Source organism: Oreochromis niloticus, linkage group LG16 (genome assembly GCF_001858045.2).
Source record: "Oreochromis niloticus isolate F11D_XX linkage group LG16, O_niloticus_UMD_NMBU, whole genome shotgun sequence".
Classification (NCBI taxonomy): Eukaryota; Metazoa; Chordata; class Actinopteri; order Cichliformes; family Cichlidae; genus Oreochromis; species Oreochromis niloticus.
The window spans coordinates 3,540,106-3,553,140 of NC_031987.2; the positions used below are offsets into that span (position 1 = coordinate 3,540,106).

The 13,035-nt window shown below is 36.7% G+C and overlaps 1 protein-coding gene across 2 annotated transcripts in view; it reads right to left on the minus strand.

The window, feature by feature from the left end:
• The window catches only part of ube2f (ubiquitin-conjugating enzyme E2F (putative)), a 54,042-nt gene that overhangs the window by 10,947 nt on the left and 30,060 nt on the right, over window positions 1–13,035 (minus strand). For both annotated transcript variants that reach the window (XM_019353218.2, XM_003443286.5), the window contains 2 exons: window positions 6,055–6,087; window positions 4,949–5,011 (listed from right to left, as the gene is read on the minus strand). In XM_019353218.2, the coding sequence (XP_019208763.1) occupies window positions 4,949–5,011; window positions 6,055–6,087 (96 nt within the window). The remainder of the gene's footprint in view (window positions 1–4,948; window positions 5,012–6,054; window positions 6,088–13,035) is intronic.

Consider the following 13,035-nt stretch of genomic DNA (forward strand, 5'->3'; position numbering starts at 1 on the left):
TGAAGATGCAGAACATTTAGCATTGTATGCATGAACTCTGAACCCTCCAAGGGCTGACTGGTATAAGGTCACTGCGCCACTCTGTGCGCTTTAGGACTGGGACAGAGAGTCTACCATGTATCCCAAATACACAAGCTCCAATTTGTATTTCATATCCACTGAAGTATACGTGCTGCAATCCTGTGAGGCTTCTGCTCACGGTTCAGGTTGTTGATATTTTAACAACATTTGCTATTTTATGATAGATGCATGTTCGCACTCCCAGGGAGCGCGTTAATGGTAAGAGCCAATGTACACTGCTCACACTGTGTGATATTTCCATCATTGCTGTTGAAAAAAATACACTGAATAAGTAAGATGCAATTATTAAACAATGTGATGTTTTTATATTTCTTCTATTGAATTAAAGCGTTTCAGTAAAAAGAAAAGAGATAAAATCCAACTTCTCTTTCTTGTAGGTGCAAACTTAAACAAATCGTCTTATTGCTCTGCTCACAAGGATTTCTCCAACAAGTACTAAGCCATGTTTTGCCTGTGAATCAAATACTTTATCAAAAGTTTAATTTATAACTTTTATGTAACATGTTGATTTTGATTCCTGGATCTTTGACTGATATTTTATAATTAAAATTGTAATTCCTAAAAACTTGTTAAAACCCTTGATTTAAAACTGAAGATTTGCATTTCAATCACAAGGTTTATTTGTTTATTTATAAAGAACCCCATTAGCTTCCACAACAGTGGTTGCTAGTCGTCCTGGGGCCCAAACCATCAAATACAATCGACTAAAATATTACACAATGAAGTGGATGAAAAATATCCACACAATTTGGCTCTTACATCCACAGTAAGGTTTTACAATTCTGAAAATATAAGCATATAAATATAAAAAACACTCAAACAAAATAGACAATTTCCATTACAAGTGACATTACGCTCTTACAAGGTGATGGCTTTATTTAGAATGCAGCGCGGTGGTATACAGAGCTAAAAAAACAAGAAGTGTCATTGTCCAGACACTTGTGGACCTGTATGCTTTTCAGTTTGCTAACAGATTTAGTACTGTACAAAATATTCTTCAACTAACTAATATAGTTGGTGCATCATCTAATGCAACCCAACCCCATAGGCCTTCCTCAAGTTTTCCACCATTCAACATTTACTTTTTTCTTCACATGCAAACCTACTTCGTGTCAGCATGTATTATGTAACTAGGGCACAGAAAATGTTTACATATCAAGAAAAACAGGTAACTGACAACAAAATCATCCTGTTCTTGGTTTGAAACACAGATCTCAGGAAGATGACAGTCAGTCTAATCTTTCACACACTTCTTTACACTGGAAGGAGCTAATTAGTATTTATAGATAAAGTCTTTACTGAAGACTTCAAATGTCAGAGACTGTGTGCATTGCAGAGCTCGTTATTAATCCACTTCCTTCATGAAGCACTGAGAGATTCATACAGAGAAATACAATTTTTTTGTTCTGGGCAGCGATCCCTGAACATCTGTCATAGGATGATCTCCATGTAAACATGTCTTTCTTCAGTGTCAGCTACTCTACCACGCTTTGATCACCTACTACAAATAAATAGTTATATAAAAGAAAATTTTTAAAATATATATAAATATAATTTTTAAAGAAGTGGACATGTTAACACAATCTCGCTGTCCTATATAGAGTTATCTCTGAACTGTTTGTTGTACCGGTGTCTACACAGACAAAAACCCACTCACAACTAATAATAGCACAACACCATTATAACCAACAACGCACACACACACAGATTTGCACACACTCGTACTGCATTGCTCATGAGGATGCTTCCTTTTAGCCACTTTAACCAGCTAATGTATTCAGAGAGCAGCCACAGGAGGAGCCCCACTTCAAATGCCTCAACACAAAGTAGCACACGCATCCACATTCACAAGCATGTTTGTGTACTGACACTCGCACTCCCACATCTCTATCCACTCGCTGCTGAAGTTGATTACAGCGGGCTTTGACTCAGTGGGAGTGGGTCACGGTTGGATGACTTTTCAGATGTTGTGACTCTGAAAAGCCACAACAGGCGGTAAAGCACCACTAAAACTTACTGAAACACATTTGAAAATGAGAGATTTTTATCATTAATGTATCAAATTAGTAACTTTGTTAACTCAGAACTATAACTGAAAACATTAAATGGATACACTACAAAAACAAATTCTGCCTTTTGGTCAGTCTTATCGATTCAAACTGCCTTTAGTTTCACTACTGATCTGATTATATATCTGTAGTTCAACGTCCAACAGTCTGTTTCAGTGTAAATGTGTGTAATCAGTCAAAGTTTAGTCAAATCACTGTTTTTTCCAAAGCCACATTATACAGCCGTTCAAATAGTCTGACATAGCTACAAATCATGGAAACAGAAAAGGGGCTAAATAACAGACTGGGGCAGTAGAACTCTATTTTCAATTTAATTTCAAATAAATTTTGTTTATTTGTTTATTCATAAAGCACTGGATAACAAGTCACCTCAAAGTGCTTCATATTGTAAGGTCAAGTTTCTAAAGAACACAGAAAACCCCAACAGACGGACCCCCCTATCAGCAAGCACTTGGCGACAGTGGGAAGGAAAAACTCCCTTTTAACAGGAAAATCCTCCAGCAGAACCAGGCTCAGGGAGGAACGGTTGGGGGTGAGCTCACAGGGTTTTCTGTCAGTGTAATTACCATACTTCATTCATTGCTGTGCGTGAACACCAATGAATGAAGTAGCCGCAGCCACACGTATGCGCTTCTGCTAGTCTGTCTGTGCCCCACAGGATGCGGTTGTTGAGACAGCAGTACATCAACTACATTAACTACAAGAAACCTTCATGTAGAGATTCTGCACTGCATTCACTGCCACCAATTAAACTGACACCTAAATGTTTAAGTGTCACGTGTGGCCAACTGGTCGGGGAAAAATAAAAAGTGCATTTCCAGTAGTAGATTTACTGACCCATCACAAGCTGGCTAGACTGTGTGGAAATGTGTTCCCACGGCCTAATGACCAAGTGCATTAAATTATACTGCACAATATATGATTAATATATGAGAATATTGCAGAGTGCAAGAAAATATCATTATATCATATCATATAGTATGTAAACATGTATCCCTACAGGAGCTGCTAAGCCATGCAAGCCTATCCCATGACGCTCCTGGTGCACAGATTTTGTGCTGCTGTTAATGCCAGAGGTCTGGAACTCTGCAGCCATTAAGGCAGCAGAGCATGTAATATTTTTAGGCGGGTATATTAAACGAATTCATCAGCTACATCGTGTTAACTTCCTGTTTGCATGACAAATATCTAAGAGACAAAGGAAGAAGGCTACAGTGAACCAGTAAACCACACTCACATGACAGATTAAGTCTATACATGGTTTACAGGCGTTTGTTTCCACCTATTTAGTCGGTTAATAAAGATCCAGTGGATGCTTGACAAAACACAGTAGTTGATAAATGAACAATTTGCATGTAAATATACATGCAACATCCTAACAGCTGCAACTTCTGCCACAAACACTTTTTAAACCCTCAGCCTTTCTAAAACCCCACGCACAGTCAAACCTGCATATCTAATGGGGGCTCACATGGCAACCATTATCACACACTGTTGGATACACTCCAGTGAACACGGGAAATTGTACGTACAGAGGGCAGAAGGTCAGTGATGTACTTCAAAATGCTTTCAGCTTGTCCCTACTGAGGCTCATAATTATTACAGTCAGCAGGCTCCCTGCAGATGTTGGCCAGAAATCTATAAATTAAACTTATGTGATCAAAATACTCAAATGATCAGTTTTAACAGTTTTGACACTAAATTGCAGTAACCGATGGTCAAGTTAAACATAGATGGAAGGGAAGTAAGGCGACGCAGAGGGAATAATAATTTAAAGATTAATGAGCCAGGGTAAACATATATTTTTTCAGGGATCTTGTGTGTGTATATTAATTTTTTTCTCTATTGGGATTCCACTGTTCTCATGATAGCTCAAAGCCTATTATTACCCAATATGCAAAAAGCCCAGTAAATCCCTGGCACTTACCAATATAAGCTTGACTAAATATACAAAAGTTATAGTCAGAATACATAATTACCATACAAATCATCAGGGTAGTGAAGCATATATAAACCCAGACATCTAGTTTGATGGATGTCTCATTTGACTTACAAATGGCAGAGCGTGCTTCAGAGGCAGTGTATTCAGTGGTCTTGCTCAAAAACACCATATGCACCTGTTCTGTACAGACAGTTCTGGAGTCATAACATCACTGTCTGCTCAAAAAGGTTGCAGTGTGCTCTTTGTCTTCAGCCCACCGTACCAGATTAAAGCACACCAAGTTATCACATAATCCACCTACAAAAGCAAGCGGTGTGCACAGAGCACCTCTGAAACCTACAGCAGCAGAAATTTTGTTTCTAAATATAGCTTATATGCAGGATATGCAGCAGTAACAACCTCACTGCAATGATTGCCGTGTATGTTTCCCAACTCCTCCAATACATGTAGATCAATACAGGGTACTGGGATTATCAACCTCTACATATAACAATGCAACTGTTATTTTTATAACACACCTCTACGAATTATATGTTATGTGTAGTAGCTGATCTCAAACGAATGGAGACATTGTTCACATTATGTGTGCATTATGTGCACACTTACATACATTTTTGTTAAACTAAACTGGAATGTGTTGTCATGCATATCAGTAAATAAGCTTTTTGCCATCTCATATACACAGTGATATAATGAAGATTTTAAAAAGGCAATGTGATAAATTAAAGTCTGTGTTTACATATGTGAGCGATAGCCACAGGCTAGTATTATGAGGACTACGAGGACATCTTGGATGCTGCAGATAATTAACAAGTGTGCCGAATTTATACCAGATGACCTGAACGACATGTCTCACCTTGTCTCTCAGATGATGTTCTGCTGCATCAATGTTCAGCGGGTCATCAAAGTTCAAAAGGTCCTGTGGAAGAGGCAAAGGAGCGGGTCATGATCGTTCAATGGATCAAACCACACACATCTTCAAAACTGGCATTTGTTTTGGTATCAGCTACACGTGTTAATTCTGTAGACTTTGGTGTGGGAAATACAGCCCACATTCACATTACTTCCTTTCTGTACTGACGCCCTGAAACAAGCAACTGTGATAAACAAAAACAGAAAGAAAATTGAGCTAAAAAAGAAGAGAAAAGGACACCTGAGAAGTTGTTTCTTTATAAAGTGGTAGGACTTAGTGCATGACCACGGATGTTTAAAGACGTTAGATGCTGTTTAGATGCTCGAAATGTGATGAAGTTATTCAACTTCACATAAAGTGACTGAACTAAATATTCCAAGTGCTTTAAGCTCCTTAATTCCTGCTTACTATGGCAGTAAATAACCTTTTAAAATGTATTTTTATTTAATAAAAAAACCCCCCAAAAACCCCCAAAAAAGACAGACATACTTTTAAAATTCGCGTTTAGATTCACAAAATTAAACATTTAACATAATTCTCGGAGGACATTCAGATAACTGTATATTTTTCCTCAACCTAACCCTCAATTCGATTACTTATCAATTTCCTTCATTTCCTAAAGAATTTATAATCAATTAGTCCTTATCTTTCCTTATAAGACCTGGAACCAGGAGACATCCAGAGCCAGCTGGCCCAGGATCTCGATAAGTAATATGTAATCCAATTTTCTTGCTTTTATTCCCCATTACCTCAAAGCGTTCATCATGAGGAGAAAGATAATTTCTCTACGCTGCAGAAGCGGCTAAAAAACAAGGACCTTGTTCAATTTGAGCTGAATTTAGAGTAATGTCATTAGCATAACCTACATACAGCGAGAAGCTTCAATAGCGTGAATGTATTTGTGAAGGTTTACTCTCCAGTTAAGTGATTTAATTCAGTTTGGCCTTTAGGAAGCTCTTTTGTTGGATTCCCCTGATTTAGATGACGAAATTTTCCAATGAAACCGTGCGTGTGTTCATGCGTTAGGTCATAAACTAGCAAAAACTTACAGTAAACAAGGAGTTCAATCCCCAGACCACATCCTACAAGACAAAAACAAATTAAAGAACATTAACAAACACACTACACTTACTACGTTATATGCATACTATGTACATATTTACACTATATTTTTAAAAACATTCTGATTTCTGCCTTCTGATAACGAAGAAAAACATTTTCCTTGACCAGAATGTCAAAAATAGAAAACAATTTCAATAACGTTTGTTAATTTTTATACATAACCTGTTACATAAACACATTTTTACATGTCTAGTAATTTCCTCAAAAAGCAAAAAGACGCTTGTCAGTGCCGTCTCATGTTAATATTATGCACAGTAAAAAGGTTGAAGGGTAATCTTCACCCACAATAGCTGCATTTCTTTCTTTTTTGTCCATTAAGACAACAGGACAAAAGTACAGTAAAGAAAAAAAGACAGTTAGGAATTATAACAAGTACATCAGAAGAAATTCACTTGCTAGATACAACTTCCAATACTGATCATTTTAAATGATTGCAATGATTTAATTGAATGCTTTCAGAGGTTTCAGTTATCTTCATTCATGTCATAGGCACATATTTTGTTAATTTACATAATTACATGAAGTTCTGAGTAATGATTATTTTGAAAGACAAACAACTAGTTTGTCTTTCACAGTTCTGAAGGTGTGCACTGCATGCTTTGTGAGAAAAGCAAATACAAAGTGTTCTCATTATACAATGTGCATGATATTAAAACCAAAAGTTTTCTCTTTCAAATCATGGTGAGCTAAAACTAAATCACTTCCAGCTTTTATTAAAGCCAGTCTAAAGTAAGAGATAATTTTTACTTTGCTGTATTTTTTCTTGAAGCTGTAAGGCACTGCAGCCAGTGATATCCCCTTCTAAGCAGAAGAAAGTTTATGAGCGAAAAGAAAAAGAAAGGAAAAAGAAATGTGAACACGAGCTCAGAGTGAACTAGAAGTTATAGGTAAAAACCACTTTAGAGAAAACATCCGCAAAACAAGGAAGGAAAAAATGTGAGGAAACTGATTACCTGAAGAAAAACAAAAACAGTATGTTATTACCACCCCAATCAATCCAAAAGCAAACAGCAATCCACTGACTTACGTTAGATACTTTACTGCAAGGACACCCCTGCAGCCCAGTGCTCAGAGCCATGCGTGTGAGCACATTCACAGGTTCTTACACATTCTAAGCTTGTTTACTAGAAACGAGATTAGGCTTCCAACATTAAAAAAAAGTCAGTAAAAGAGAAAGGACGACTTTGAAAAGTGTCACGACGCCTTTCCAATCAACATTTCCAGAATTTTCTAAAAGCTATGGTGCACTTTAAAAACAAACATCGTATTTAAACTGTGAAACAAACATTGCTATTTTTCTAATCCTTTAACAAAAAGAAACTCTGGCAGCTTTTCTGATTAGTCAGCAAATACTTTTGTTTGAAGTAAATTCATAAAACTACAAAGATGATTCTCAGTATTGGAACTACTGATAAAAGACCTGACTATAAAGCACCTATTAGAAACACTTACATAGAAAAGGTTGGAAAATAAATACATGTAGGCACAATATAAACCTTAAAGCAATGAAATGGTGAATATGGCATGACTATATACAAATACACACAGCAAAGATATTTCATGTAGCAGTGTGTGGGCTGAAGTACAGAAGAGCGGTGACCAACAATACTGACTCGACACAACCCTTTTTTTGTGGTTTCTTTTCACTTTTGTGAACCTGATGACACTTTGCTGACGCACAACAACCCAAAGTCAACCACTCTCACACATATGATCACACTCACACCTACCTTTAGGTAAACAAACACAGGCCACGTTTTAACTTGAGCTGGGGTCACACAGAGAGACAGGCCAGGAATAGAAAGGGACAGCCGCAGAAAACCTTAAACAATATGACTGTGAGCATCACTGGAAGCCTTTTACGTCATCCATAGATCGTTCCACCAGATAATCAGTGAAAGGCTGTTTAAATGTTGCCATTTTTAATTATAATAGCTGGTCTAGCAACAACTTAGCTTTGGATATGCAAAGTACAATCGTAAATTGGACAGATTTAAAGCCAGTTTAAGGCCAAAGCAGTGTTGGGGGTTATTCATTACAAAGTAACGCATTTCACTATAATCATTTGGTATGTACCCTCTTGCCTCCTTAGCAGCTGGGCCAATCTGAACGAAACTTTGGACAGACATCATCACACATCAGCAATATTAATATCTATATGCTTTTAAATTTGTTTAAAATCCCAATTCTCTTGATTTTTCTCTATTGTCATATTATGTTTTTGTCAGTAACAAGCGCTACTACTTAGTCTAATATGTCTGACAGAGCAACCCTCTAACAGAATGGCTGCAAAAGAAAAGAATCGAGGTGTTGCAACGGTCCAGGCAAAGATCAGACCTTAAGTCGAGAGAAACCCTGTGGCAGGACTCAATCATCTCAACTTATTACTCTTAAAGCGGTTTTACAAGCAGTTGAATTGTGGGATGTACTCATTTTTTGCACACACACTTCTGCTGCATTTTTGTTAAGCTTTGTTAAGTTTTTCCACAGGACTGATTATGTGAGACTAGCTTCTAATTGTTCTGAACGGAGCCACAGGGCTGTAATCTAGCCATACGTATTATGGACTCATTCTAATAACATCTCCTGTCATTCAAAGTAAATTAACAGTCCCAGCAGCAACTATCAAAACCACCTTAGATGCGAATTAAAGTATAATAAATGCAAGTCTGCCACAAACTTTAGTGAATCCCATTTGTTATGATTCATTCAAATACTCTTCTCAAAAAAAACATTACACTGTGTAACGAATACATATGCAAAAATGTATTTGTCCATGACTTGTTTTTTTAACATTACGATAAAGAGAAACACAATTATGTCCTCATATTGGATGCAAAGCTGCTTTCTGTGCAGCGCCTTCTTATAATCAAAGTCATGGGGGAAAAAACGACAGAGGAACCGTGGGTGAAGTACTTTATCAAAGAGGTTTCAGAGTAAAATGTTCTCCATTTCTTAGGATTTCAACATTTTAAGTTTCATTTTACAGAAATTACAGAAATAAAAATGTTTTTTTAAAATCAGCACAGATTAGGATTTGTTTTATTATTTTTCTTTTATACATTTCCACTGTGTTCTGGAAACTAGTGCCAACCAGCAACAGCAGCATGAGATTAAAGTCGACTGTAACTAGAGATGGCACGATACCACTTTTTTATGTCCGATACCATGAATTTGGATATCTGCCGATACCGATATGAATCCGATATAGTGTGTTTTTTAATCAATAAAACTGTTTTTTTAATATCTTGCTGCATTTTGTATAAGTTCATACTCACGTTTAAATAAACAACAACACTAAAGCTATTCTGTTATACCTGTATGTAAAAAATACACTGCACCCAAAATATTTCATAATTCAGCAACACTGATCAATCTAATAAACTTAAACCTGCTCCATCCTCCCTATTCTGGTATTTTAAAGAGTACTTAGCAGAAATATTAAGCAACCTAACTAATAGGGTTGCAAACTCCCAGCAAAAAAAAAAAAAAAAATAAAAAAAAAAAAATAGGGAACCACCCCCACCCCCACCTCATGATGCTTAATCGATGTAATCAACTTTAATTTGATGCAGTGTGAAAAAAAAATGCACAGAAATAAATTATTTTTCAAGAATAATTAAATAGATTCAACATCTTTCTTCAACAGAATTGCAGACTGCACAGATGGTACCTTCCCAAAGGAAAAAGTACTATAGCTTACTAGGGTATATTAGACTTAACAGTTACTATATACAGTAATGGACTTCTATACATTTTACATCAGATTAAAACTTTGGGTGTAAGATTCAGATAATTATTTATTAAAAGCTAGACATTTTAAATGAGAATAAGAAAGAAAAGTATGTCTTTGTGCCCCCTTTTCCCTGTTCATGCCCTATCGGTCCCCCTGGCTAAACTTTGCTAGATCCGCCCCTGCACAGTTACCAGCCGTCAGCTACGTAGAAAAGGATCCTGGTGTAGAAAGTAATATTAAATACATTCTAACAACAGCTTATCAAGCTTAAACGTGCTGCTGTTGTTCAGCCGCTGGTTTCCTCTTTCTGGTGCAAAGTGGGCCAAAAACAAAGAAGAGAGACGGACTCGCGACAGAAAAGCCGATCAGCTGATCATTGATCAGTTTCATGATTGAAGTAGCAGCAGGAAGGTGAGGGAGAGAGAGAGGCAGTCGCTCCATATATCGGTTGTTAAGCTTAACATGGGAACGCTTTACAAACATTCAGAGATGAACTTACACACTTGCTTTACTTCTCTCTGGGATAACTTCCTCGGAGATGAAATGCCAGATTGGTAGCGAGGCTACAAATACACACAGCCGCTCTATCACGTGATGCACACTGCTCCGACGTGCTACGGTTATGAGCCGAGTTACGCCGTGTCGCAAGTTTTGTGAGGTGCTTTTTTGATATTAAATGGATCGGATTACATTTTTTATTTCTCGACGATATCCGATCCAGTAATTTACGTCAGTATCGGACCGATACCGATACGTAATATCGGATCGGTCCATCTCTAACTGTAACGTAATTGATTTGAGCTTTGGAGGAGGATGTGTGGGGTTTATTTTCCTTACAGTCAGTGTGTTCCATAGAAGTAATCAGAAGAAGGTAAATGAACATAAGACTATGTGTGCATGTCTGTTACATCACCTGTGATTGTACACCAAACCACAACAAGAAAAACTGCTTATAACCACAGCCTATACAGACTGAGCAACTCGTGAGATCTATAACCTTAACGAATTGTGACAACATCTAAAATGTAATCAAAAACAGACTTAGTGATATGGAAATTATTTAAATTCTATATCTATTCAAAAATAATACAAAAACTACATTCTGTATCAAATGTGGGGAAAAAAATTTAATTTAACGCCTGCAACATTCTTTAAAACCGACCACAGGTCATAAGTAACACGGCTGCTTATAAAGTGGTAAAGAGTGAAAAGTGTTCACTACTTTCTGGAATAATGAATGAGATATTCAAATTGTTAAGCAAAATTAAAACTGCAAGTAATTCACGGATTAATTGTACCTAATACAATTAAAGTTTTAGAAATTCAACAGAAATGCCTATTTATAAGGGACAAAACCAATGTTGAATTACCATGATCTCCAGGCCTTCAGGCAGAACTGCATTTACAATAAAGGAAAAAAAAAAGATCTGGTTGGTGAAATCATTCTGTGCGCTGAGACTATTTTCAGTGAAAGACATTCACGGATTCAAGGTAATAACTCTACAAAGAAAAACAAAGACATAGATGTATATTGGACCCATTGGACTCATTTAAGATTGTGGGAGTTAAAGATGTCCTGCTGTCCGCAAATCATCATTGGACATTTTTGGATCACAGCAGCTGTGGCCACTAGGCTTGGGGGGGGGGGGGGGGGGGCTGTACATGCTGTGCCTTACTGCCATAAAAGTTATTTAAGCAGCTAAAAAACACAGATATTTTTTCCAAAGTGTACATTGTTTCGTAGATGTTAAAAGTAGATTTGACACATTCTTTTATTCTTGTACAATCATTTTGTACAAGGACGAATAGTAGATAATTCATTTTTTTTGTACAGTCATTTTACTCCAAGTTATAAGCTTTCTATAATTTCCCTTTATGAATCCTTAGTAGAAACCTGATCACAGACACATAAAGTCATTGGACCCCATTATACATTTTTCTCCTAACCGAGACGTTCATCTCTTCAACTGTGACTGAGAGCATGCTAAATAATGTAACATCATTTATTCAGTGCTCTGGGGATACTAAACCTGCAATGATGATTTTCCAATAAAAGAAAACATAACCGGCCTGAGAGTTTCAACAATGTGAGACATATTGTTCATACTATTTGTTGTTGTACAAAATGATTGTACAAGAATAAAGGAATGTGTCTTCTTTGGAGGAAGGTAAAGAAAAGCAATGTCTGCAAGAAAAAAAAAATAGGGCAAAGGAAGGCGGCTAGTCTGGATTGACACACACACACACACACACGCCATAAAACCTAAAAAAGGAATAAAGGGTAAGACAAATCCTGACAGTAACTTCCGACAAGCGCCTTTGCAGGAAACTCGAGGGTATTCAAAGAGGATTTAGTGAATGACCCTCTAAACTCAGAAATCCTGCACTGGAGGAAGAAAGCCCACCCAGTACTTCAAATGCATACATGCATATATTTGCATATTTCTAAAATTACAAGAGCATACCAGTGCAGTTTGTGACAGCAATTTTTATACAGTCTTGAATCTCTGCAGAGAAATCTTATTTAATGTAGAAAGTACAACTACATTATGTTTCACTCCATAGTTTCTATCAAACATTATTTCAGTCAAATCTTGAATTGGGCTAGAGGAGGACGTCCTTGCTCGAGTCTTCAGTAACTCTTTCTTAAGAGCTAAGAAAAAAAAAAAAATCTAAATTGAGTGAAGGGTGAAGCAGGAAAAGTCAAGGCTTTCTTTTACATGCAGCTGAAAAGCTTTTTTATTGTGGAGTTTACCTTCCACGGCAATGCAACACTTTATTGTGTCCTGAGAGAATGCCACAGCTCTGAACTGTATTTTTTCTGCCTCTTTGTTAGTTTAAGGAAGTGAAAGACACTGTGTGTCAAGGAGTGTCATGCTCATAAGATAAGATAAGATAACCTTTATTAGTCCCACACGTGGGAAATTTGTTTTGTCACAGCAGGAAGTGGACAGTGCAAAAGTTATGAAGCAAAAATTGGAATAAAATAAAATAAGAATAAATACAGTACACAACTGTACAGAATAGAATAAAATAGAATAAAATATACAATGAGATAAAAATAGAGTACAAATGCTATATACAATTGAGTAAAAATACAACGATGCCAGAAAAGATTATTGCACATTAGTGTTATTGCACATTTGTGGATGTGTGTGTTTGATCATGTCTT